Here is a 27,308-nt window from a genome sequence, read left to right as displayed (position 1 = left end):
TCTCTCTCCCTTCAATAAGAAAAATAAATAAGACTGGTTGATTTTTAAAAGTTTTATTTTCTTTTTTTAAAAGAATTTGTTTTTACACAAAATAATATTTTACAACAGTTCTACATGGGGATTGAAAAGTGATTTCCATAATTTATTTTAAAATCACAATGGTATTTTAGTACACAGGTTACGGTGTTGTGATTGATAGTTCTTAGATATGTTGAGTCTTATGTAAAATTGTCAAATTTTAAAGGTGTGTAAGACGTGTACGATCGATTAACAATGATTCCCAATGAAGAAAAACACATTCAACATTATATTATAACACATATGTAAAGATGTGGCACTGCGGTAAAGCGCTAGACTGCTAACCCGAAAGTCTCGAGTTCGAATCCGAGTTGGGATCAGAAAGTCCACCCAGCTCTGATGGGTACCTAACTTACGCTGGGGAAAGAAAATGCGGCTGGGCATAATGCTGGCCACACTATCCCTTCACAGAAACAGGAGAACTCTACTTCACTTGCTCGATGGACCGTTAGGTTCGAATAGGGAACTTTACTTACTTTTACTACATAAGTAGAGATAATATCTGCTTGAATGGCGTTTGTTACTGTGTATGCTTAGACGTTAGTCATTGTAGTTCAGCATTAAACACATAGTTTAAAAAAACAACGTTCAAATGTTTTAATTGAGAGGAATCACAAAAATACAATTATTTTTCGAACAGATAAACTTTTGTAACAAAGGTTCAAATTTTGATATGATTATCTAAGTAATCATCTCCTTATATGGGCAACAACTGATAACTTTATCTTTGCGCTTAACATGGACCTCAAAAGTGAAAGTGTGTGAAAGACCTTTGTAAAACGTCGCACATTATTTTGTTTATCTGTTAAAAGTTAAAGGGATGGACGAAATTTCTAATAAAAAATGACCGTGCAATCTATTTTAACGATAACATTCATTATGGAGCAATTTAACGATAAAATTCATTATGAAGAAAAACGTTGCTATTGTCATAAATGAAAATTATCTGGCTATTTGGTTAAATGGGTTAAAAATGGCAAAGAAACTTTAGCGTTGATGGAGCTCAAGTATGAATTTTGAAAACAAAATATATACTCCCACTAAAGAACCACAATTCTCTCTCTCTATCTCCCCCCCCCCCCCCTCCCCCCCAAAAAAATAATTGAAAAGACAAAAAAGTATGAATAAAAAGAACCACAAATCTTGGATCATAGCTTAAGGTGACTACCATACATAGAACATAAATTATTTAAATATATATCAAATTCAGTAAACCAGTACACATTATTTAGGAACCATTTAACGTTATGACCTAAATCCTACGACCTAATCGAGTCATAGGGAAGAATCAGGCCTTCGGAAATTTAATAATTGTAATTAACGTTAAATATATTTGGTGGTCAGAAAGTTGATTTGACTTTTGGGCGAAGAAAATCTGGCCATCATGAGATAATGTACATTGTACTAGTACTCAATAAACTGAAACCAAGCCAAATTGGTTTTCAATGTTGTTATTAAAAAACAATCATAATTACGTAATGATGGAGAAATAGTTCCGCCAGGACCTGAAACAAGCTCATTTATAAAAAAAATGGTATTCTCCTATTTTATTTACCATGAGATGTCAAGCGATTGTGCCTTATCTTTAACTTTACATAACTGATTCATCAGCTCTCAACAAGCCGAAACTCAGGGTCTGAATACAAATTGTGAGCGTGAGAAGATGGCAATGATCAGAGTTTCTTCCAGGCATCTCTCCGGAAGAAAGTCTGCCGCCTCCAAAACACAATGAAAATTATATAGAGAATATATACTTTTACCAGTGTCTGCCCCCCCCCCCCCCCCGGAAATTTAGCCAGCCCCCACAAAACACCCGAAAATATCAAGTGCCCACCCGGAGAAAAAAAGTCTGAAATAAACACTGATAATTAAGCAATAACAATAAAAAGAATAATTAAAAACAAACAAACGCAAATGTGGTCTGTCACACACCCTCACTACATTAAAGACGACGGCTATTACAATTTAACACGAAAACAACAATACATAATCTTTCGACTCAGAACAGGCCACAACAGACTAAATCAACACATGCACAAAAAACTGAAGGTTGGGTGTAGCGAAATGTGCCCTTGTGGCAAGGCCCCGGAAAACACAGAGCACGTACTCCAGGAATGTACTCTGTATAGCCAGGCAAGAGGCAGACACTGGCCCCAGCCCACCCCACTCAGGGAAAAATTATATGGGACACCTGACAAACTGGAAACCACAGTCCGGTTTGTCCACGAAGTTGGACTTGTTGTCTGAATCCTCCACCATATTCAAAAATTAAGAACGAAGAAGAAGAAGAAGAACACTGATAATGTTCGAGTGGTGTGTCGCTCAACCACTGTATTACTTAAGATCCCCACCTTTTGATCCGCAGTTTGATGTACACGGATTATAAATGTACACAGGCAAGGGGGTATGGGGGAGGGGTTAATCCCCGGCCCCCGCAATGTCTTACAACATAAAAGTGGTCTCAAATTTACGTTAGGTTCCAGTTATTGGCGTCTGTGCGCTCGTGTCTACAATTTCAAAACTTTAAAAGTCATAAAACTTAATCTACATAATTCTTTATCAGTCTAGAATTTTCGACCACATTAGTCCCCATCTGCCCGGTGGTCCAATACTGCTTGCCTTTATTTCTACCAACAGTCGTACGTGTACCAGTAAGAGACCTGTTTTTTCTAGAACACATTCAATCCACATTGATGCTTGCTTTCATGTTTCTAACAGCGTATTTTTAATGCTTACGACAGGGCCAGATAGTTTACACGTGTTGTGAAAATGATGTCAACACGCTTTTCTGTGTTAAAGTGACGTGTCTGTTCGCCCTTGACCCCACCCTTTTGCCATACATGTTTTAAGTTATCTTTCCATAGGTAGGTCATTGCCTTGGTTTTTTTTTTAATTTCTTGTGCTTTTAGCACTTACACCTAGGCCTTACACCTAACTGCTTCAATTTTTTATCGAATATTTTTTCACCTATAAAATGAAGCTAAAATTTACAAACTAGTTTTTACAACAGTAAATACTCATTTTAATATATCTTTGTAGTAAAGTCAACGGAATGTTTAAAAAAAATTAACACTATAAAAACAAATGGTCGAAATGATTTATTCATATTAAAAAAATATATTTCTTTAAATCACAATAAAAGAGAATAGATTGCAATAAATTCAACATTGTAACTGATACTTTGAAGAACAATCATCGTTGAAACTGAAGTAGAAATACAGATGGTGAATTTCTACATACTTAGAAATGACTGTTGATACCTGTTAGACGGCGATTTACAGCTTCAGAATTATAATCTTCCGAACTTAGTCTTAATCCAGCAACACAATTAAAAAAAAAAAATTTTTTTTAAGAAATTGGTGTCGTTAAAGAATGGGATTAAAAAGTTTTAATGCCTAGCCATTATTTTAGGGTTTGCACAAAATAAAATGGCTGGGAGAGGATATGGTTCTGGACAGTGTTTCTTTAAGGCATCTCTCCTCGTACCCCCCCCCCCCCCCCCCCGGACGAAAAGAAAAAATAATAATATAAAAAGAAAATGTACTTTAAACATTGTCCGCTCTCCCGTAGAAAGGTTCAAGTACTACCCCAAACCCCCCCCCCCCACTTGAGCAAAATGTCAGAAAGAAACCTTGGTTCTGACGTCTATGAGTATACTCTATGTGGGGAGATGGTGGTTGAGGCAGAAAGTCCCTAGAATTTCTTTAAAATAAACATGATGATGAACATGTTCATTATCTTTAAAGTAAGATAATTTTTTGAAATAAGGGGAGGGGCGTTGGACTAATCAATAAGAACAACTATTTGAGTGTAGAGTTAAGGACGTCACGCTTTTTAAAACGATGTTTATCTACCCGCAGTCCCCATCGTCACACATTGTTACAAAAGTCAGATACACCTCACTCAAATGAAGCCACACAAATAACTCAGGTTGAAAAACTATTTGTTAAAAGACAAAAGTGTGTGTTCCCACTGTAAACCCCCTCCCTCCGCCTTGTAACTAAGTCCGACCCTGATTCCCCCCCCCCCCCCCGCTAGGAGTGTCGTTTATGGACCACCCCTTACGGTTGAAAATTGACTATTATCCTCCAATTGAAAAGTAGTATCCCAGGCTCTTGAAAACAAGTAATCATTTGGGTAACTATCAAAAAAAGGTAAAAAAAATAAATTAAATTAATGATAGACCAACACTCTGGAATTATTCTCGTACAGACAGTAACAACATTAAATAACGATTAGGCTAGGTTTCAGTTTATTGAGTACTACGTTAAATCATGATGGCCAGATTTTCTTAGCCCAAAAGTCAAATCAAATTCTTGACCACCAAATATATTTAACGTGAATTATAAGTATTGAATTTCCGAAGGCCTGATTCTTCCCTCGGATTCGATTAGGTCGTAGGATATGGGTCGTAACGTTAAATCTACCTTTCTGAATTGCTGACCTCAAAGTACGGAAAATTACCGTTACACCACCGTAGTGCAAGTGTTAGAAGATTTACGTGGGAAGCAAGCTTTCGCTTTCCGCGCAGCGAACCATACACCAAAGCCAATATTTCAGATATGTTATCGATATGAATAGATAACAATGAATACCATTTAACTGATGTGTGTGACTAAAAAAACTTTCACTGTAAATCAGTGACAATTTAAAGGTGATATCGTCATCTGTATGCCATATGGCACAAACCATATTTTTAACCCGAGGGTGATCTGCGATGACCTAACAAATCTAATTAGAGATTAAAATTATCGCTATCGGCACGATAATGACAATTGATGACTTTGCTATCTACTTGTAAAAATGTCAGTATAATGATGTCAGCTGTAACTTTGAGAACAGTACTTTGGTTAACCGCTCTCTCCCTCTCCCTCGCACTGCACGTGGACACTTATCGTGGTTAGCCAATCAGAGACATTGAAGTTAAACTTTGGCCCAAAAGTGTGCATCATTGGAATACAGTTGCCTCCAGTATAAAAATAAGCGCTCAGCGCTGGGAAACTCAGAACGTTTTTCGCCTTGAGACCAACCATGGACACCAGAGCCTTGGTCGTGTTGGCGCTTATAGCCGCTGCTAGTGCGGGTAAGAAAAACATTTTCAACTTTTTAAAAAAGTTTATTTGTAATTTTAATTAAAATAAATAAGTTATATATTGCAATTGCAATGATTAAAGATGAAACATCCTTAGTTTTTTAACTTTTTAATTTAGCTTTTTAAATAAAAAAAATGTTAATGTATAAAAATATATACACTTATTTATAAATGAAAACCAATGGATATGCAATCAAAAGGAACATCTCGATTAACATTGGTACCCATCATCTTGACTATAGTGTAGCACACATTTAATGTCAATGACTAGTTATTATTATTTTTGAAAAACTAACTGCAGTCATCATCAGATGCTATTGATGGATATGCCATGCCATATATTATTTTTTATTAAAGCGATGCTTGTATTTTTAAATATAAAAACAGTTTTGCTTTTATTTAATTGGAAATTCTCTTAATCTGGAATACCAAGTTATATTTTAATTATTCTGAAAGCTCAACTGTTATTTTATAAATGGGGTATTTAGATAAACTATTGTTTATTTAAAAGAACACAATATGTGTATGAAAAATAACTTACTAAATTACTACTTACTGCATTACTAATGCGTGTAATAAGGGGCAAAACCGTGTATATTTAAATATATGTGATAGTTTACATGTGCGTTTTGTCCCTTACAGTTCCTATGAAGAAAAGGTCCATTAATGTCGATGATGACTCGTGCGCACAGACATGCAAAGGTGAGTGAATGATAGAATTAATAAAAAACAAAACAACTTTTCATAGCTTTCTAAGAATATATCTTTTCCACCATACTATCCATGCATAGTATAAAATGTAGTGATGCTATAAAATGTACATACCAACCTTTATAACGCATTTATTAAAGATCATTACAGTTATGTTGCTCACTAGTGTCATGATTTTACTTAATTAAGGAAACACAAATGTACGAATTGCGTCCTCTAGAATAGTTTAAGATAACATAACATATGCCCCCCCCCCAGCAACGCCATCTTATAATAAAAAACGGATAAAATGTGTGAGTGGGTGGGGTGGGGTGGTATAAGCAATACGTTTGTGCAACAATTTTAAAACCTGTTTTTCGTATATTCGCACACATCATGCAGATTTTACCATGAGACATGTTAAATGATATACTCCCGCTTTATAATTATATAGTTCCTCTTTTAATAAAGCTTATGTAAGAGAAAAATCAGTTAAATTGTATGACTAAACTTCTAGCCTAATGTTTGATTAAAAAAAAGTCCTGCTGAAGTAAGATTTGTTTTATCGTATCAATATGTTTTTAAATTATGGACTCAAGCCAAACATCAATTACATTTATTAGTAGGCCTTTAATTAATTCGATATCTTTGTAATCTGATTATGCCTATTTCAATATAAAGTTGGTAAAAATATTCTGCTTTCAATGAACTTAATTAAACGGTAAATGTTATCGCGGGGCTGATAGATAATAAATGATTATTTTCTAAATCTATGTGTCTATAAATAGAATGTAGTGTAGCGATTACGTTTTTGGCGGAAGCTTGCCAGGTACAATAACATGATCAGCCAAATGTAATATATTAAAGTAAAGTATTGAACTAGTTCGGCCAGATAGATCTACCAAAAATTTATTAAGTTCTTATCGCACTTATTAGCATACCAGATTAAAGGCCTTATATGTAGGGCTTTCATCAGTTGTGATTAAGTGAGATAAACATTTATCACTTTCGCTTTCGTTCCAGTTAATAACAGCGTTATCACTGAAAACTGATCGACCTAGAACTCTAGCTTAACTAGCCTACATATCGTATTTAATGTAATTACAATTAACTGACCTGTTATCGATCTTTCTTATCGGGAAGATAACTGACCTTTGTATTGAGTTCAAAAAGTCACGTAAAATTGGGTGGGTGGATACAGATCTACTATATTTTAAATATTAACAAAATTAATATTAATTGATTAATTGGATTTGAACTTATAACCAATAATTAGTTTTAGCAAATTACCAATGTAAATAAATAAAACAATTGAAAATTACCCTAAGCTAATAATATTTTGCATAGGCCAAACTGGCAAATTAAAAGTGATCATGCACATACACCTGTAAACCAAGATCTATTACTGACTATTAGAATTCACTCATTAAACAAGACGTTTAAAAATCTTAGTATCGGTAATATATAATAGGCCTACAACAACAATAAATAGACTTATCTTGTTTACATATTTAATTAGGTTAATGTTTTCAAAAACTTTGAAATCACTTTTAACAAAAATTTAAAAATAATGATAATGTAATTTTAATGTAATCATTTATGATTTAACTACCCCTCTCCCCCTTGGCCTTCCACCATCGCGTTTTGTAACAAGTTGTACTCCCCCCAAGAATCCTATTTAGATCTAGAATCTATAGTCGCCCCTAATAAAATAGTTAGAAATACAACAAAACCTGTTGAGTGATTTTAAACCTACATAAAATACATTAATTTCAAAGCTAGAAGTAAGGGACAAAAAAAATGAAACAGCAAAGGAATGTTCTTAATTTAATCTTATTATAGATCTAGATAAAATATTGGATTGGATCTAGTCACTAGTGTACTAGTCTATATTCTGTATAATATATTAATATTATCTAGAGATTTTAGTGAAGTGAATGTAAGTCATAACTTCATAGCTCTAAGGGTCAAGCTTAGTATTAAGTACAAAATAAATGAACTTCTTTGATAATGTTTGATAAATTTCAATTTGTATCACTAACAGACCAACCAAGCAAGTTTAAGTATGCACCCGACACAACCTACATCTATGACTACAAAGTTGACACAGACACCACAATGGCTGGTTCCACCAAAGATTCAGCAAAGTTGTCTATCCAGGTATAAACATTTGCAAAACTTATAAAAACTCTGTTAGCTTAGCTATTTGCTGATGCAGATTTATATAGGCTGCCTGATAGGGTTAAAAGTATTATTTTGTCAACGATTTCTGCAAGACTAAATGCCATGTGAATGGCTTATATATTGTACCCTAATTAATTAAATACAATGTGTAACTTAGTGTTGACGGTGATGTAATTATTGACCTAAATAAATCAACTTGTTTAGGCACGAGCTGAAATTCAGACCATTGATACCTGTGAGTTCGCCTTGAAAATTAAAGATGTCAGAATCTCACACTCTGATGCCTACACAACAGAACTGAAGAGTTCTGACAGGTGAGTTACGGTTCTTATATTTATTTAAAAAAATATTGAGTAACCAATGTGTTCTACATTAAAGAGTTGATACAGCATCTGGGTTTTCGACAGTGGTATAAATATTTATTTGTATCTGATTCTGATAGTTTCATTAGGGGTGACTTACTGATTAAGCTAAATAATGTAAAGAGAGAAGTAGAACTAACTGCACAGTTTGTTATATTTATGTCAGTATTTTAGTTATCTTTTTCTTGTTGCTTGACAAAAACTGACTTTATTGTTACATATATAGGGAAGATGAATTCAAGGTAGCTTTACAAGAACACATGCTTAGATTTTCATTCGATGATGGCATCATTGCATCTGTGTGCCCTAATGAAGACGAATCAACATGGGTTCTTAATTTCAAGAAAGGTCTGCTCTCAGCTTTCCAAAACAGTATGGATAGTTTTGAAAAGGATCAGAAAATGTCAGAGGTAATTCTCAACTAAAGAGTTAAATAGAGAATAGAATTTTAGTACATTAAAAATAATGTAATGTAAACATTTGTTTAAAAATTATTTATTTCTTAAGATAATGAATGAAAAGCCTTTGGAATTTATAAACTGTTCATTTACAGACTGATATCACTGGAGAGTGCACAGCTGATTACAGTGTTGCTAAGTCCTGGGGTGCTTGGAAGGACACAACTGTCAAGAAATCCAAAAACCTAGTCGCCTGCTCCAAGCGAGATGGATACACAAGCTTCTACCAGACCATCTCTTACAATGTCCCATCTGTAAGTCTCATGTCTCATTTTTCCTTACTTTTCTTTTTTCACTATCCTTTATTATAAATAAGTAACATAATTCTTTTTCTTATGATCAATAACTTTTACCTTCTTCTTTTGACCATTAGGTCAAAAAATGACTTTAGAACTTTACTAAATGCAAAATATTTTACCGAAAAATAGGAGATTCAGTCCCTTCCCATCATGCAAGGCACCCACACCTGTGACTACATTGTAAACAGTGATAAAGTGCTGAAGATGGTGTCTTGTGAGGAGAACCACATTTTTGCCCCATTCTCCAACAAAGAAAGCGGTGGCAGGACTAAAGTGCAGCAAAAACTCACCCTTATCACTCAGAAGAGTGGAATTGATATGAATAAAGGTAACTAAATATAGCGTACTGATATATCAGAACTAACTTTTTGAACTTGTTGTTCTTTATATTTTATTGTTCTTCTTTACAATTTATACAAGAATGATTGCATCCTATTTATACTAGAACAATTTCCATTTTTAGATACCGTCCAAACCAGAAGCAGCCTTTTGTTTGAACATTTCGGAAATGATGATCAGAGCAACAATGCAAGGGAATCTGCCCAGCAAACTCTGAAGGAGATTTGTGACCAGACCAAGGATGATCTCAGGTATAATTTCTATAACATTTTCCGAAAAAAATGTAACACTAATTTAAAATTCAACTACTTAGTGTAATAAATCCTTAACATTCTGCTTACAACATGGGGAAAACTATAAATTCTGTTTAAAAATTATAACTGCCAAGAACCAGGCAAATGTGACTTAAAATCAAACTCATGATTTAACCCTCTGTTCATTTTAGACCCGAAACACCAAGACTGTTTTCGCAGCTTGTGAAGGTGATGAAAGCACTGAAGTCCACAGAGCTTGGAGATCTACATACCCAGTTGAAAAACAAGAATTTGTGCCCCGACAATGGAAGAGCCATGTAAGAATGTGTTTATATGGAAAAAAATAATTGTACACATAATTTAACATTTTTGACACACTTAAATACATTAGGAATGATTTACATTCCATATTTTTATTTAATGTATAAAATAATAAATTACTACTTATTTATTATTACATTTGAGTTTATTAATTTTACAATTATTGTGAAGTATGACTGAAAAGATTTTGTTTTTTCAAACAGAAAAATACAAAATTAATATAACAATTAAAAAAAACTATTAGTTCAGAACAATTTCTCTTTAGCTTTGTTACTACAACTGTTTTAATTTTTTCAGCAAATTTTTCACTGACGCCCTGCCCATGACAGAAACCTCTGCATCTGTGGAACTCATGTCCAACTTGATTAAAGCCGGTGATGTTAAAGGTGTCTTAGCTAAAGCATGGTTAGCTTCTCTTGCTCTGATCCAAACTCCAACCAGTGAGATGATTACAAGCATTACAGTAAGTAAAATAAATAAAAAAAACTGCTAAATATAGTTAAAAAGGATAAAAGGAATTTGATTTGAAATCGCACATAGTTTTTACTCTTTATAGCATGTTTTTGAAAAACAATTGTATTTTTGAAAATTATATAACAGTTTCTTGATTATTTTTAAAATCAGCCTTTACTGGATGATAACTATTACAATGATGCTGTGATGCCCATTACTGCCCTTGTGAACAACTACTGTAAGAAAGTCCCAACCTGCGGAGATGACTACAACATGGGTGCCATTACACAAAAAATCAACGAGAAACTACCCAGAAATTGTGCAGTCAAGGAAAGAGATCTTAGTTTGGTGAGCACTGCTCTTTATCCAGAGTTGCCAATGGAAATTAATTCTTTCATACTTTTACTTTAACAGATTTACATACATTTTAAAATGTTTTCTGTAATTATATATGTAATACATATTTAATTAATTTCTTTGCATTTTAATTTAAGGTCATGAAAACACTGAGAGCTGCTGGCAACCTCGGCAAGACAGGTGATGTCAATCTGGCTACCTGTCTAAAAGCAAAATCTGCCCCTGTTGAAGTCAGGTCAGCAGCTGCTGAGGCCTTTAGAAATTTCCCCTGTGACAGCAAAGCAGTAAGAAAAATTATCATATTTTATTTCATATTTTAATATTGTGCCCATTGATTCAAATTAATAAAAAAGAAGTTTTATTTTTAAAATCATCATATTCTTATTCATATTTTAATATTGTGCCCATTGATTAAACATTAAAAAATTGTTGTATTTTATTTTAAAAAATCATCATATTCTATTTTATATTTTAATATTACTTTCATTGATTAAAATACAAAAAATTTTTTTTTTGATTTTTAAAATCATTTTCTTATTCATATTTTAATATTGTGGCCAATTTTAAAAAATTCCTCAGAATGATGATCTTTGGGCTATCCTGAATGACCAAAGCGAAGTCTCTGAAGTGAGAATCTTCTCATACCTCTCTGTGATGCGATGCCCCACTAAAGACAACTTGGACAAGATCGCCCAGCTCTTGCAGAATGAAAACGATGACCAGGTTGGGTCCTACATTTCTAGTCACCTCACCAACTTGAAGCAGACCTCCGACCCCCACAAACAGGAAGTAGCTGCAGCTATCAGCAAGTAAGAAAACTTACTATTTCCATTCTCATGTTTTAAGTAACATTTCTAGGAATTAATCTTATTTACTTTTTTCTCTTTCAAAATATTTCCATTCTCATTTTGAAGTAACATTTCTAGGAATCAATATAATTTACATTTTCTTTTAAAATATTGACTTAAATTGTCTAAAATTGGCTATTTCCATTTTAATGTTTAAAACAAAATGACTAAAATTTAAGCTAGCATGCACCTACAGATAATTATTACCGGTATACTCAAGATCAGAATTCTTTCTTTATTTTCCAGGCTCTCCTTCAAATCATTTGACCTGAGTGCACTTAAATACTCTAAAAACTTTGAGGGATCATTCCTCATCAACAAGTTGAACCTTGGTCTGGTCGCTGGCGCTGATGTCATCCTGAGCTCCGAGTCTCCTATTCCCCGTTATGCTAAAGCCAACCTGACAGTTGAGTTGTTTGGAAACTCCATCAACATCTTTGAGGCTGGTGGACGAGTTGAGGGTCTGGAAGCTTTGATTGAAAAGGTTCTGGGATCTACAGGATATTTCCCCAATAATAACAAGGTAAAATAACTACAAATGAAATACCCACTACCAAAGCAATGTATCTATGATAGACCAATATTTATTTTTATAGAATTATTGGAATTGAAATGATAAAAGCTCAAGATGATAATTTAAATAAATATTTAAAAGTATTTTTTATGCATTAATTTTTTAAATAGTAAATAATTTAGATAATCTCCCTTTTCTTTACAGGCCACAGGAAAGCTGAATGACGTGAAAGGATTCGCCTATGCTCGTATGTTTGGCAATGAACTTTTCTTTGAACATGCCAAAGGAGCTGAGAGCCTGTTTAAATCTGGAAAAACACCCAACTTTTTGGATATTTTGATCAAGCTGGCCAACAGACAGGAAGTAGCCTACACCCACAGCCAAAAGTTGATGGATGTCTCCCTTGTTATTCCAACTATTGCAGGTTCGTACATTTTGATACTGTAACGGTTGATGTAAAGTATCAAGCCAAGTTTGAAAATGAGCTTCAGTTAATAATTTATTTAACTCATTTCAGGTTTACCACTGAATATTGTGGTGAATGGTTCCATTAACTTTGACCTCAAAGCCGAAGGCAAAGCAGATCTTCGACAAGTGTCAACCTCCCCACGCTCACTCTTGATTGAAGGAGAGTTTAAGCCAAGGTAATTCATACTTTAAATTATTTTCTTTGCTTGTATTCCCATATGCCAAAATATTGAAACATATTTAAATTGATAATTGATAAATAAACACTGAATTTAAAAATTAAAATTTTTCTAATAAATAATAAAATTTATAAAGAGCTATGTATAAAATATCTCTAACAATATACAGAAGTATTTATGTTTTTAAGTTCTAAATTTCTTTTATGTTCTCTATTAATATATGCCAAAAAAAATTAAATTGGCATCTGTTTAATACTAAACTTTACACATTTTAGCGCTGCATTGGAAATCACAGGAACAATGTCTGTTGATGCTTTTGTCGCCAAACTTGGTCTTAGAATGCGCAACACCATGCACTCCAGCACTGGCATCAAGGGACGCATAGAAATCAACAGAGGCCGTGAACTTAGTGTTGAGATTGACCCACCTAGAGACAACATGGAAATTTTCAATGCCAAGTATGTTAACAACATAAAATTTTAACTTAACAAGTACTTACTTATGTGAAACCATATCCTAGAAAATATAAGAATATCTTTTGAAATGGGAAAGATGTAAATTAAAGAAGGTAGATTAATTGTTCTGAAATGGTACATGTTGAATGGCAATTTGTATTTGTTAACAGCTAAACATAATTGAAATGAATTTATTACTTTTTTAAGATCCCAGTTTTTCATTGTCCACAACGAAATTGAAAAGGAGCAGGAGATGATCAAAACAAACCGCAAAGTTTACAAATACTGCACAGGTAACGCTCCAGTTAAAACAAATTTGTCTTTCTAGTATTCAAACTTTAACAAAAATGAAATAAAAAATACTTAAAATTAGAGTGTTATAAAACTTTTATGAAAATTAATTTATTTGATCACCAACAGGTAAAAAAATGGCCACCATTCTTGGTGTTGAATTCTGTGGAGAAATCCAGTTCCCTAATGCCTCTGCTATTAGTGATGCACCATATTTCCCTCTGACTGGACCAAGCAGCATCAGCATTGTTTCCTACAGAAGAGACACACACACCATCTATAAACTCTTTGCCAAGAGAGTTGAGGTACTTTTTAATGTCTTATTAATATTCATTAAAATATTAATAATATCTGAAAATAAATGAGATTTTCATTCAAATTTTAAGATTCAGTATTTAAATATTTGCCAATGATACAGATTACATTTTTTTGATGTTTTCACACTGTCATTAAATGATTGTTCTATAGAACCAGAAAAACAGCATTGCACAGTTTTTGATGAACACCCCTGGATCAACCATTGACAGAATGATCTCAGCAGATCTCACCATTGGCTACTCCCCACTCCAGCTTGACGTTAATGTTGTTTCTCCCTGGAAGAAAATCAACCTCAACAGTGAGTATATAGCATGCAATCCTAGTCCACTGCCTTCTAGTTAATAATAACTAACTTCACTTGAAGGTTTTTAAATCTACATCGGTATATTTGCACAATCATGCCAGGATTATATAATTAAAGAATTTATTAAATTGATATAAAAAGTGATATTTCAAACTATTTTATAAAAATGTGTTTAATTTCATCAATGAAATAAAAAAGTATTAAAATCAATAATAATTGTTATAAATTTAATGAATAGTCAATAGAAATGTACATTTTAAAATATTTGTCTTCAGGTGGTGTAGTTATGAATAAAGATCTGTACAGTCTAGTGGGCAGTGTCATGCTTGATGATGCAAACAAATACGGCGTGGCCTCTGAAGTAAAAATCAACAAACGTGGAAACAGCAGGGTGTTCACTCCCTTGATTGAGCTGACCAACAAAGGAAAAACCCAAACTCTCCTCTCTGGTGAGGTTGAAATTGACCAGATCAAGAAAGTCCATGTTGACCTGACAATGAGTGGATACATGGTCCCTTACAACTTCAAGGGTAATTATTTCACACAAAAATTTCTTACAACTCTCATGTACTGTCAGTTTTAGATCTTTGAAACTCAAGTTGCGAATTTTTATTTAGTGACCACCATCCAGACTTAAATTTAAAAAAAATGTTTGTTATTATTTATGTGTAATATTCATTTTTTTGTGTATTAAAAAAATTCAGCTGATCTGATGAACCTTGAGAATGAGAAGAGATTGACTTCCAGTTTCAGCAGTGGTGAAAAAGAAAACTACTTTGTCAACATTGGCACCATCATTAATGGCAAAAAGGGTAGCAGGTATGTGCCCAAAGTGATATTTAAAAAAAAAAACATTCTATCACTAATACAAGAATTATTAAAAGTATATTTTAATGAGTACAACTATTTTTATAACATTCTACTATTATATACGACATAGAAAAAAAAATGGTACTTGATGATTAAAAAAAATGAACTCTTTTTTTTTTGTTACAGCATTCAAGTTACCCCTGAAGTGACAGTCAAAGTTTCAGACAAGACCGTGGTTTCATTCACTGGAGCTGGGGAGTACAGGCCAGACAAAGTCATCAGTGGCAGCGTTTCTCTCGTTGCTCTTAAATACAAACCAACCAACGTGACTTGTAAGTATTTCTTTTTCAAAGCTTTATTTGTAATGGGAAAGTGAATTAGTAGGAGAGACAACTGTGTAGATTATTGTCGCATTGTGAGTGATTGATTGAATTTAATGTAGGGTTACATAATTAGGCCTACAAAAATGTTTGACCTAAAGTGAATTAAATTTATTAAATATGACAGTGTATATTGTTATTGAATAATGTTTATTTTTAAGTTTAATTATTATATCATTTCTATTTTAAGATTAATAATCTTTAATCTGAATTTTAAAAATGAAACTAAAGTTCACTTTTTATTCCAGTCAAATACACAACATCTAAGAAAGACAAATATATTTTTGACGGCAAAGTTACCTCTCCTTTTATAACTGGTGGGATCAACATGGTCAACAGCATTCAGCGCAAGAACCTGCTGACTTCCACAATCAAAGCCAATTACAACATTCCTAAAGTTGGCAAGGACAGCATTACATTGGTCTCTAAATTCAACGACAAGAATCCCAGATTTATTGTGACCAGGTATGCTAATCAATTTTTCTTTTTCTATAAACATTATATATATGGTTTAAGGAATAATGTAACTTTTGGTTACATTGTGCATTAGAGTGTGAGCTAAAATTATAAAATATAAACTGATGGTGTTTGTTTTGCTTTCACTAATGAAGAGTTCTAACTTGATCTCATGCACAGTGATCTGAGCATGGCACAAAACAAAGACTACAACACCAACGTGAAAGTTGAATTTGGCCACAAAAACAAGTACAGTGATGCCTCAGTTGAAGTTAAATATGGCAGTGACCCCAACGACAGCAAGAAGAAGCTGACCCTCACCTACAACTTCGCCAAGAAAGCTCTGAGTCTCAGAGATACAGATATTGACTTCTCCATTGGAGCTCAGTTGCCAGAAAAGGTCAGTAAAAAGTATTTGGTACCTGAATTGTCAGGCTGTTGAAAATTTTGTGCTGTTCATGGGGTGATATCTTAAGTGGTATAGCTTACAGTTGTTCAACGTCTACAGTTTAGAATCAGGAGGTGAAAAGAAATTATTCAGCTCTTAACAGTTTTTGAATTGTTTAAAAGCTAAAAAAAAACATGGCTTTTTTGATGATTGCGTTAATCTGTAATTTGTTTTTTAAATTACAGAACTGGGACACCTCTCTGCAAGTATCACATAGCCACAGCCCAATCAACGTTGATTCCAGCTTATCACTGAAACTAACACCTGTCCTCAAGAAACCAATCATTGTTAAAATCAAGGGGGAGAAGCCAAAACAGAAACTGATGAGCTACACAGGAGAGGCAACTCTTAATGCAGAAGGCAGGAAGTACGCAGTGACAACAGGCTTTGTACAAAACACAGACAAACAGTACCAGCACACCCTTGAGTACTCTGACAATGGCAAGCCCAAGCACACCATGAAGACAGTTTACACTTTACAGTCCAACAACCACGACCTGCGCTCTGACATTAATCTGGATGGCTTCAAACTTATTCAGATCCAATGCAATGGTTCCCTGGACATCCGCTCACAGAATTTCAGGACAGCTTTTGATGCCAGATACGGTGATGATGTGTACGGCGCCATGGTGCAGTCCAAGTACGCTCCTCAGGTGATGAGAAAAGTTAACCTTGAGCTGACCTACCCTACTAGACAAATCAAGGCCGAGGCTGAGGGCAAGTACAAGGACAAATACGACGGCTCCATTTCTCTTGACTGGGACGCTGGCAGAAACACTAAGAGCCAGGTTGAGATCTCCGGCTCATTCAAGAACACAGAGAGGAAAACTGACCAGTCCATCAATGCTAATGTCAACCTCAAAACACCATTTTCAGGCTATGAAGATTTAGGAGCTAACGTGTTCTTCAGCTCTGATCCATCAAAATACAACGCTGGTGGGAAATTTATCAGTTTAGGAAAGCCTAAATTTACTTCAAACGTAAACATTGAACGTCCATTCTCATTCAACAGCGCCAAAGCCACAGTCACAGTTAGCACAGCAAACAAGAGCTTTAAGGAGTTTGACTTTGAGCTGAACCACAAGTATGACTCATCCCTCATGACTGTCATCACAGGAAAGAGGAACAACGACCAGGTAGCTATGACTCTGGTGGGAGAAGACAACAGCGATGATTACAACAACGACCTCAGTGCCAAGTTTGAGCTCAAGTCATCCATTCAGGCCATTAAAGATGTTAAAATCAATCTGGCTCACAAAAACAATGACAACAGCTACGTCACCTCTGCTGCCCTTACCCATAACAACAACAAATACGACGCTGGAATTGAAGTCAACCACAACAGCAATGATGGTGATGTATCCAATGATGGTAACATCAAGGTAAGCTGGCCAAAGGATTCTTTTGAAACCACCTGGAAACACGCCACCTCTGGTTATAAGAATATCAGAAGCTCAATGACCTCAAAGTGGAACAGAGGCAAGACAATGGTGGTGAGCATTGAAGGTTCAAACAACGCTGGGCTTGTCAGTGGAAAAGTTGTCCTACAGTCTCCTTTTGAGCAGTACAGGAACATGGAGCTCAACTTCAACCACAACCTGGGGGGTAAACGATTCGACAGCAGCGCCTCCTTCAAGAAGAACAAAGTTGAAACAGCCGTGTACAACGTCAATCTAGAACCAGGCAATGTTAAGTTTTACATCATCACCCCATTCTATCAGCATAAGGTTGACGGACAAGCCACCTATAAAATGGGCGGATTCCTGAATCCTCTGTCTGTCTCCACTTGGCTGCAGTGGAAGCCATGGGCTAGAGTTGATTTTGATGGCTATCTGGGACTGGAATCATCTGACAACATTGAGATGAGAATCAAACTGACTACACCCTTTGAGGCTCTGGCCAACATAGCTGTACAGGCAACCCACAAGCTGGAAGATTCCGAGTACACCACCTACACCCTCATTGACTATGATGTGGACAAGAAGATTGAGTTTGAAAACAAGCTTAACATTGATGATATGCAGATCCGCACCAAAATGAACACTCCTTGCCCTTACTTCAAGTCACTGAACTATGGAGCCATGCTTGAGATGGATGACGGCAGTGTGAAAGCAAGCGCCGATTTTGAATTGTTGCCAATGGTTAAAAAGTATGACACTGTCTTTGCTGTTGAGTATGGAAACGGTGAACACAGAAGCAAATTTAACCTCAACACCCCACACACAGCACTGCCATCTGTTGAGATCACTTCATGGAAGAAGATCCAAGAAGATGGAAGCACCTCTGTACAGTTCAAAGTGTCCTCACCAACATATGGAGTTTACAGCTATGATGAAACCTACAAATTTGACCTGCCTATGTACATGGAAGTCACCCTCAAAACACCACATGCCAAACTTGAAACCGCAGGCATGAAATTCTCCTTTAATTCCCAAAACAAAAATGTCCAGTCTAAATGGAGAGCCAACTTGAACAAGCAGGAAATGACATCAGAGCTCACGATGGACTGGAGCAAGAACGTTGAAGTTTCCTTTTCTCTCAACACACCTTTCCAAAACTTGAGGAACAACATTTTCACCCTGAAACACGACACCAGCAAGAAGGGGTTCAACAGCCGGACAGAAACCCGCATTGGTAACTTCAGAGCTCAAGGTGAAGCCGCCTTTTCATCAAGCAGTGACACCGCCACAGGAAACACTCGTCTGACCATTACAGGCTATGATAAATTTGAAGGCAGCTTTAAACTCCTGGGCAACATCAACAATGTTGTTGGAGACGCTAGCGTAAAGCTTGGGGCCAAGGCAGTGAAAGTGTCATTCACAAACAACATGAGCCCAAGTACATACAAGTCCAGCTTTGAACTGAATACACCTTACACTGATGACCTCAAGCTCTCCTTTGGACACGAGACCAAGTCAACCTACCCTGAAAGAAGCTGCGAAACCAAATTTGAAGGTAGCTACGGTGATGACAACGTTGTTGGAAAGTTGTCAGTCAACTATGCCGGCATGAAGAAAGGGGAGGTGGAGTTCACTCTCACAACCACAGCCGAGAACTTCAAGTCAACCATCATTAACCTCAGCCACGACTGCAGGTCTGACAAAGTTTCAGCCAAAGCCGAGATTAAATCTTCCGTGGAGAAGATTGGAAACATTGAGTTGAATCTCAGCAAGAAGGGATTCCTCAGCAACATGGTAGCCATGGCTAAACTGGCTAGGAACAAGGAATCTTTAATCGACACCCAGGTGGAAACCAGCAGCCCCTCTGATGAAATCCATGGGAAAGTTGCCGCGAAAGGAAAATGGATGCCAGGCTTCACTGCACAGGTTGACCACAAGGGAGGCTACTCCAACTACAACACCAAAACCAAGCTCTCCACATCCAATGGAAACGTCATTGAAAGTGAGGTGAACATTAAGGCAGAGGACGATGTTATTGATTACAGCGCTACAGTCAGCTACACACTGGACAGTGAGAGCCACACCCACACACTCACCATCCACAAGGAAGGAGAAGCCAAGAACATGAAACTGAGCATGAGGGCACTCTCTGATGGAGAAGAGGTCAAGGGCCACTTTGAACTGATGACAGACTCTAAATACAGAAGTGTTTTACAAATTGAAAACTTCTTTAACTACGACCTCGTTGGCTATGAGATTGAACAATCAGGAGACTTGGACAAATTCGACACCTTTTTCAAAATTAATTTCTCCAAGGACAAAGCAATTGTAGCCAAAACCATGTTCTACAGATATTCCAACCAACGCATTGAACTCAAAGCTGAACTCACCACCCCATTCTCTGACTACAGATCCACCAAATTTGAATACAGACACGAGGGCCAAAGCAACAGACTCAGTTGCAGCGTGAACCTAAATCAAAACGACAAGGTGTACAGCTCTGATCTGATCATCCAAAAAGCCCCCATCAAGAGCCTGGCTTTCAATGTCAAAACCCCCGTCAGGGGCTATGAAGAGATCATCATCTCAGGGGACTACGACAGCAAGCGAATCAACGCCAGAGCTAATCTGGGCAACGGTGTGGAGTTTACTCTCACAGGCATCACTGGCGCCAAGTACCGCCTGACCACATCCTTCGACAACCTGAAGGAGGTCACCATTGATATGAACGGTGAGCTCCTGGACGGCAGTGTCAACTTTATTATCACCTCCAGGTCAAACAAAATTGAAGGTCAAGGTATGTTGCAGTACACCAGTCCAAACAGTATGAAAATCTTTGCGGCCATTGACAGCAACAACAGAAACTACCAAAAGTACTCGCTGACTCTGGAGAACTCTGAAGATGAATACCAAGGCAAAAAGTCTCACTTTGAAGTGGAAGTCGGTCAGAGCAAACCAGTAAGTGGTTTCATTTATATTTCAGTTAACCGGTTAACATTTGCTAGAATGCTAATGAAAGAAACTTTTATGAGATGTTTTGTTAAGCTCTGGAAAATTCAAAAGTTACAATTACAACCAATAGTCCAAGATTAGTTGCTGAGAATTGTCATGAAAAGAAAAACATCAAGTCAAAATATGTTTTTGATTTGTTTTGTAGATTGTTTTGGACGGCAGATATCTTACAAAGCAATCCATCAGAGCATCCAAACAAGAGCACCAAGCTGAACTGAAAATGAACTTGCCATACCATGTATTCAAAGATGTCTCTATCAACATTGATCACAGCTTTGAAAAAGGAAAAGTTTTCTCAAAACTCCTTCTTGACGTCAACAGCAACACCGTAAGTTTTATTTTTTTCTGACTGAACTCAAAGTCCTTTAGTCATTTTTTTTTGTTTTAATGAAAAAAAATTATTTTTCAGCACTAAAAAAATTATTTTATTTGTCCTAAACTCGTTTCTTAAGTTTTTGACAATTATCATTTTTTAGCTGTTTGATGGAGATTTCAAATACACCCTTGGTCAGAAGCACGAGACCGCCCTCAACATCCGCAAACCTGTCCCAATGGAGCACACTGTCACCATACTCCACAATGCTAAAACCAGTGAGCTGGAAATCTACTTGAACTGGGACAAGTAAGAGAAAAAAAATCTTCCTTCAAAAGATATGAATTAATCTTTGCAAAAAAAAACAACAACTATTTACAGAGCATTTTTTACACTAAAGATAACATATACTGAACAACTGTATGAGAATATGTACAAATTCAAATACTTGTTTTTACTAATGCTGATGCAATATATTCCAGGAATGACCCAACACAGAAAATCAACATTTTAACCTCCATGAAGAACAACCCCAACTCCTATGCTACTGACAGACAGCTCAGCTTTAGTGTAGTACATCCATCTCGCTCCGTAGGAGTGGAACAGTCTCTCTTCAACTCTGCCAACAAACTTAAGAGGTATTGAGCTGTCTACAATCTCTAGGCAACAAAGATAACATAGTTATAGTAGAAACAGGGCCAATAACAGTTTTTTATAACACCTCATTAATATTAATTTTCCGTTACTGGTACCCAGAGTAATAAAAATATCCTTTGGAAATAATTTACTTACTGGTGCTTACAAATGATACAGTTTTTAGAATTGCTCATGAATATTAATATTTATATCTTTAGGAGTTCTTTTACTTTCTGGTACCTACACATGACATTTTTACACATCTCGTAGCTCTGGCAAAGTCTACTGGAGTAACGATGACAGCGCCAAGGTTTCCTACACCGCTAACATTGACAGTGACGATGAGTCCTACAAGGGACAGTTCAAGCTTGGCCTCCCAACTAGAACTCTGGGTCTGACAGGATCTCTCAGGTAACAGCAAACCTTTGATCTGAGCTTACCTCAAACTCCTGGAGTTTATGCAATATGTTCATCATAACCATTGTGTCAGTTAATAAAGCTTGGTGCTGACTTAGCTGTGATGAGTTAGATTTAAGGTTAAGACTGATTTCTGTAAAAAGACTGAATGAAATGTTATATAAATATGGCTTACTCTATTATATTCAGTTTATTATTTCATTACTAAATATATTCATATTCTCAACTTTGTGTAGATTGAAAAAATGAACCGAAAAATAAAGCACCAATATCTTATTCACTTTTAGAATATAATAATTTAAACCATATCTCATCTTTCCTGATGAAATAATGCACACATTCTGTTGAAGATTTATGTATATTAATGTATCTAAATCTATTTCAATAGCAGCAATAAAATGCTGGTGAAAGCTGACGGCTCCTTTAGCTGGGATGTTGACAGAGATGAAAGCAAACAGATTGGCGTAGCTGCTTCTATTTCAGGAAAAGACTTTACCAAGACTGATATCACTGTACAGTTACCTGCTGTAAGTCTTTGTGTAACTTTTTGAAAACATTATAGATCTAGCTATGGAACTTTTAAAAACATTTTAGTTATGTGACTTTTATAAACATTATTGATCTAGCTATGGAACTTTTTGAAACATTTGATTTCGTATAATTTTTAAAAACATTCTAGTTGTTTAACGTTTAAAAACATTTTATTTGGCTTGAAACATTTCTTTAATTTATACCTATACCTCCTAGTTTGAATAACTTTTTGAGCATAGAATCCAAATAAAATTAAAACGCTTTGTCAAAGTTAAAAAAAAATACTGTGAAATCCATATAGAAAGTAATTTGTATTGGTCAATCTTCACTGTTGGTATCACAATTGATAACCTTGTGCAAAAAATATATTTTTAGGATCTGAAAGTGAACAGTGCATTGATCCTGAACCAAGGCAACACAATCTTTGACAGCAAAACTGCCATCTCCTATAAAAATGACAAGAGCAAGACCCTGACTCTGTTCTCTACCCTGAAAAACAGACCAACCCCCACTGGGCGTTTCTTTAGAGCAGAGAGCCAAAACAGCTTCAATTACAGGTTAGAAAATAAGTATTTAAAAAAAAACAACTAAAAAAGTACTCTTTTTTTTGTTGAGAAAATATATTTGCAAAATGCATAAACATTTTAATTTACTTATTTAAAAAAACTATATTTCAGCATTGAGCTTGGGGTTCAACACATTGAATCTAAAGTAGACGTAAAGATTGACGGTCACCTTGCTAGCTCTGATGAACTTTTGACCTCATCCATGGGAGTTGCTTATCTTACAAGCAGAAGACAGCTGAAAAACACTGTCCTGTTTGCTGAAATCAACAAGCTCAAGAAACAGATTAACTTGATTGTAAGTTTTAATCACAGTTTTTGTTTTGTAAGTTTTGTTCAGTTTTTGTTTTGTAAGTATTGGTTGCAGTTTTCGTTTTGTTAGTTTTGTTCACTGTTTTGTTTATCACATCAGTTTGCAATATTTTAATAAAACTTATATATAACACACATTTTCTTACCATTTCAAATAATTAAAAAAAGATCTCCCAGCCTTAGGCCTATACTTAATATAATTATCATTGTAAATGCGAATGTTATAAATGATCTCATGAGTTAATTCACCTTTTTGTGTTCACAGAGCTCCAACCCATACAACAGTTTTGGTGTCAGTGGTAAAATCTTGAACGATGAGCCTTTAAATCTGGAGGTTTCTGGGTCCTTCAATGGCCAGGAGAGAGTCAAATCTACACTTGACACATCTGACAGGAGCATGAAGATTGTCATTGGTAGGAGAATATTTTGTCTTGGAGGCTACTCTTTTGATTACTAATGAACTAGTTTGATCTCCTTTATGTTATAAAATACAAATTTTTAAATTATTTAAGTGAATATATTTTAAAACTTAACTGTTTCTTTTTCCAAAAGGCCAACCAGAAAACTTGATCAGCTTCACAGCTGAATATGTCAACGCCACAGCAGTCCAAGTAGCCATTGACCAGATGAACGATAATGACGACAAGCCAGAAGCCACATTGACCATGAACTTGGCCTCCCCACAGTCCCTGTACACCACCATGTACTGGGCACCTGAACTGGTGTCAGAGGTTAGGAGCACACTGGCCCAGCAGACAAGGGAGATAAGCAAAGCAGTCACTGACTTTATTAGGCAGGTCAACATGGACATCAGAACAGAGGTAAGAAACTGTCAGGCACATTGTTTTAAAAGAAAAAAAAATACTTATAAAGAAGCTGGTTGGGATAGGCATTAGTGTTGTGGGTATTTTTATTATGTGAATATTTTGTCTTTTAGGCTACTAGCTTGTTGACTTTTGAAATTGTTTGATCTCCACTGTGTTATAAAAGAAAATGTGTTACCTTATTTTAAAAGAATATATAATAAAATTTGACTTTTTTTTATAAGATCAGCTAAGGCCTATAGTTAATCCGCAGACAATATTTGGGTTAAGATAGTAATACTAGCAAAAACAAAACTTTTAAAATGCCCATGAGGCTTTTACCCCCATGTACATAAGAAAAAAAATCACAACTGCATTACTATTTAATTATGAAATAAAAAATTAAAAACCCATTTATTTTGTAACATTTTGCTGTTTACAATCCTCCTTTGAGATAAAATGTTCTTTCCTCTCTAGGTTTCCCTCAAGTATAGAGAAATTGCCAACAGAGCAATAGCTGTTGATCTGAAAGAGATTATGGACTCAGCTGAAGAAACTTTTGACAACTTTGCCAACGAGATCGAACCAGTGATGAATGCTTACAAGTTCAGGTAATTTCTTCAACTGAGTAAATTCTATTTCTGTTTGCCTAGTTAATATACATTGCAAAAACAAATTATTTAAAAAAAGCTATTAGTAGTGAGTTACAGGATAAAAATACATTTATTAATCATATTTTTTTTACATTTTTCTCTCATTAGGAAAACATTCTATGAATCAAAGACCTCTGGAAAGAAAGTGTTTGAGGTTATTCAAAACATGATCAATCAGGTGAAACAGTACCCATTAGCTAGTGAATACAACAGAGCAGTAACAGTGGGTCTTGAAAGCACTCTCCGCTCTGTGGAGAAGCTTGTCTCATATCTAGCTGATAGCTTTGAAAATGCAGACCTAGAATCTTTAAATCCTGAAAAACAAATAGGTAAGCCGTGTTTTCATTGCTAAGATGCCAGGTTTATTTAGAGTTCATTTAAAAATAATTATTTAAATATTGTTTTATTTGATAAAATGATAGTTATTTTTTCAACACAATTTTTAATTTTATTGAAATAAAAGATAATTTAAAATAGTGTTGAAAAATGAAGTTACTAACATAAAGATAATTGTTTTTAAAATACTGTTTAAATATGCTGTTATTAAAAGACCATTAGTTAAAAAAAAATACAATCATGTGAAAATGATGTTATTTAAATTATAATTATTTTTCAGCCTATCTTCAGAACACTCTGCAGTACTACAGGTCCAGAATTGATAACTTCAGGAAACAATTTAAGGAGTTCACTTATGACAACTTTGAAGAACTACCTTATATTGCAATCTCTACTGATGATATGAACACCATCCAAAACTATCTGGCTAATGTTAAAGAGACAGTCGATAACAATGTACCTGATATGGTAAGTCTTGTTTTTAATGTATTGATACTGTTTGTATTGATAGTTTTATGATTACAGAAATATGTCTTATTACTTAATATAGATTCTTCTTAGTTCTTATTATGTTTATATTGGAGGAATTATACTTAATATAGATAAACTCCATTTAAAATTAAGCTGTAATTATGGATAAAAATTAATATAATTTTTAACGCTTAGTTTGGAAAATGTCTTTTGCCTGGAAATTTAATAATTGTTATCAATTTGTCCCTAGTTCCAAAGCTACTATGATTCCTACAACCTCAAAGAAAATGCAAGGAAGGAGGTTAAACGTTTATTCACCCTAGCCAAAGACATCATTGAAGATGAGATGTTGGAGTATTTGGACAATTTGAAATCAGCTATGGCTAACCCAGTGGTTACATTTGATCCCAAGAATGGCCGTGTTGAGTTGAATATTCCCCTGTACAGAGTTCCCTCTTCAGCCTCAAACGTCAGTTCAAATCTTTACAACAACTTAGTAGCAAGCTACACAGACAATCTGGAAACAATTAAAAAGGTAAACCTTTTTTTTTATCAAAATGCAATTTAAATAAAAAATATTTAAAACAACATAGTTACTGGCTGTTGAAAGTATTTTGAAACATTTAGGTAAACATTTATTTAATCAAATGCAATTAAAAAAAACCATTTAAAAAACAGTAGTTAGCTACTCCGATAATCTAAACATAATTTAAAAGGTGAACATTTTTTTTATCAAATGCAATTTAAAAAAAAAGATTCTCTACATTATTAACTTATGATTGAATTTCTCAAACAGTGGATACATTTATCTATTTACTAAACTTTTCTCCAATCAGTTCACTTTAATCATGATGTCTATAGAAGCTAGGTATTTGTATGGTCTCAAGTTTACTTTACCTTGTTTCAGTATTACCCATGGAATAATGAAGAAAGTAATGACGTAGATGACTTAAAAGTTATTCTCGCAGACTTTGAACCCATTTCCGACTTATAACTCAGGAACATAAACTTTGATTTTGCCTCCGATCTAGGATGATCTCAAGAAAATTGCTGTACTAAGAAACTGAAATTCAAACTAGAACAGTTCTGTAAAAAAATTAAGTTTTTAAAAAGAGAAACGTTTTTTATTAGTCTACTATTTTTAAAAAAATATTATGTTGTGCTAACACCTAACACAAGAGCAATTTCATATGTACCTTTTATTTTTACTTTTTGAAACCTTGTTTTTTTTTCCTCAAAATTTTTATTTCCGAAAACTGAAACAACATGTGTAAATTGTGTTTCTTACTATCATGTCAGATTTTTTAAGTTAATAAATATTATATTAATGCATATATACAAGAGCAATTATTTTTTCTTTTATGAATGGTTTGGTGTTGTTGGTAATTAATATCACAGTACTGTGTACACGTTAGTGTCAGTCCAGTAGTTTGGTAATCAGCATTACAGCACTGAGTACTTGCTAGTGATAAATCTAATTAGAAAAAAACTATACCACTCACT

The 27,308-nt window shown here is 34.8% G+C and overlaps 1 protein-coding gene across 2 annotated transcripts; it reads left to right on the top strand.

Annotated features, from left to right (window-relative positions):
• The first annotated feature begins 5,054 nt into the window (after positions 1–5,054).
• On the top strand, positions 5,055–27,139 carry LOC131930369 (uncharacterized). Of its 2 annotated transcripts, none has more exons than XM_059286827.1 (40): positions 5,055–5,161; positions 5,813–5,872; positions 7,905–8,020; positions 8,249–8,358; positions 8,633–8,816; positions 8,960–9,118; positions 9,293–9,491; positions 9,627–9,753; positions 9,948–10,073; positions 10,375–10,540; positions 10,702–10,878; positions 11,025–11,171; positions 11,467–11,696; positions 11,982–12,258; positions 12,454–12,673; positions 12,767–12,893; positions 13,172–13,354; positions 13,559–13,644; positions 13,772–13,947; positions 14,111–14,258; positions 14,540–14,794; positions 14,969–15,083; positions 15,261–15,406; positions 15,703–15,919; positions 16,091–16,310; positions 16,544–20,716; positions 20,916–21,098; positions 21,247–21,392; positions 21,566–21,721; positions 21,990–22,130; positions 22,528–22,663; positions 23,043–23,224; positions 23,345–23,528; positions 23,808–23,955; positions 24,095–24,363; positions 24,823–24,956; positions 25,107–25,327; positions 25,615–25,802; positions 26,056–26,340; positions 26,713–27,139. In XM_059286827.1, exons 1-40 carry the CDS (start codon positions 5,110–5,112, stop codon positions 26,797–26,799), a joined length of 10,656 nt encoding a protein of 3,551 aa, XP_059142810.1. In that variant the 5' UTR covers positions 5,055–5,109; the 3' UTR covers positions 26,800–27,139. The 2 variants fall into 2 exon arrangements, with proteins under 2 accessions (XP_059142810.1, XP_059142809.1); XM_059286826.1 differs by having other exon boundaries at positions 22,525–22,663.
• The last annotated feature ends 169 nt before the right edge of the window (positions 27,140–27,308 follow it).

This window comes from Physella acuta, unplaced genomic scaffold (assembly GCF_028476545.2).
Source record: "Physella acuta isolate Inbredline_101_S28 unplaced genomic scaffold, ASM2847654v3 ptg001763l, whole genome shotgun sequence".
Lineage (NCBI taxonomy): Eukaryota > Metazoa > Mollusca > Gastropoda > Physidae > Physella > Physella acuta.
Note: the sequence above shows the minus strand (reverse complement) of the source record. Positions and strands in the feature narration are given on the sequence as shown.

Bases quoted from the DNA above. Each gene is read 5' to 3' on its own strand.
- LOC131930369 (XM_059286826.1), top strand. From the start codon at position 5,110: ATGGACACCAGAGCCTTGGTCGTGTTGGCGCTTATAGCCGCTGCTAGT. The intron at 16,311-16,543 runs GTCAGTAAAAAG...TTTAAATTACAG, and splicing joins GAGCTCAGTTGCCAGAAAAG to AACTGGGACACCTCTCTGCA. The intron at 21,722-21,989 runs GTATTGAGCTGT...CACATCTCGTAG, and splicing joins TCTGCCAACAAACTTAAGAG to CTCTGGCAAAGTCTACTGGA.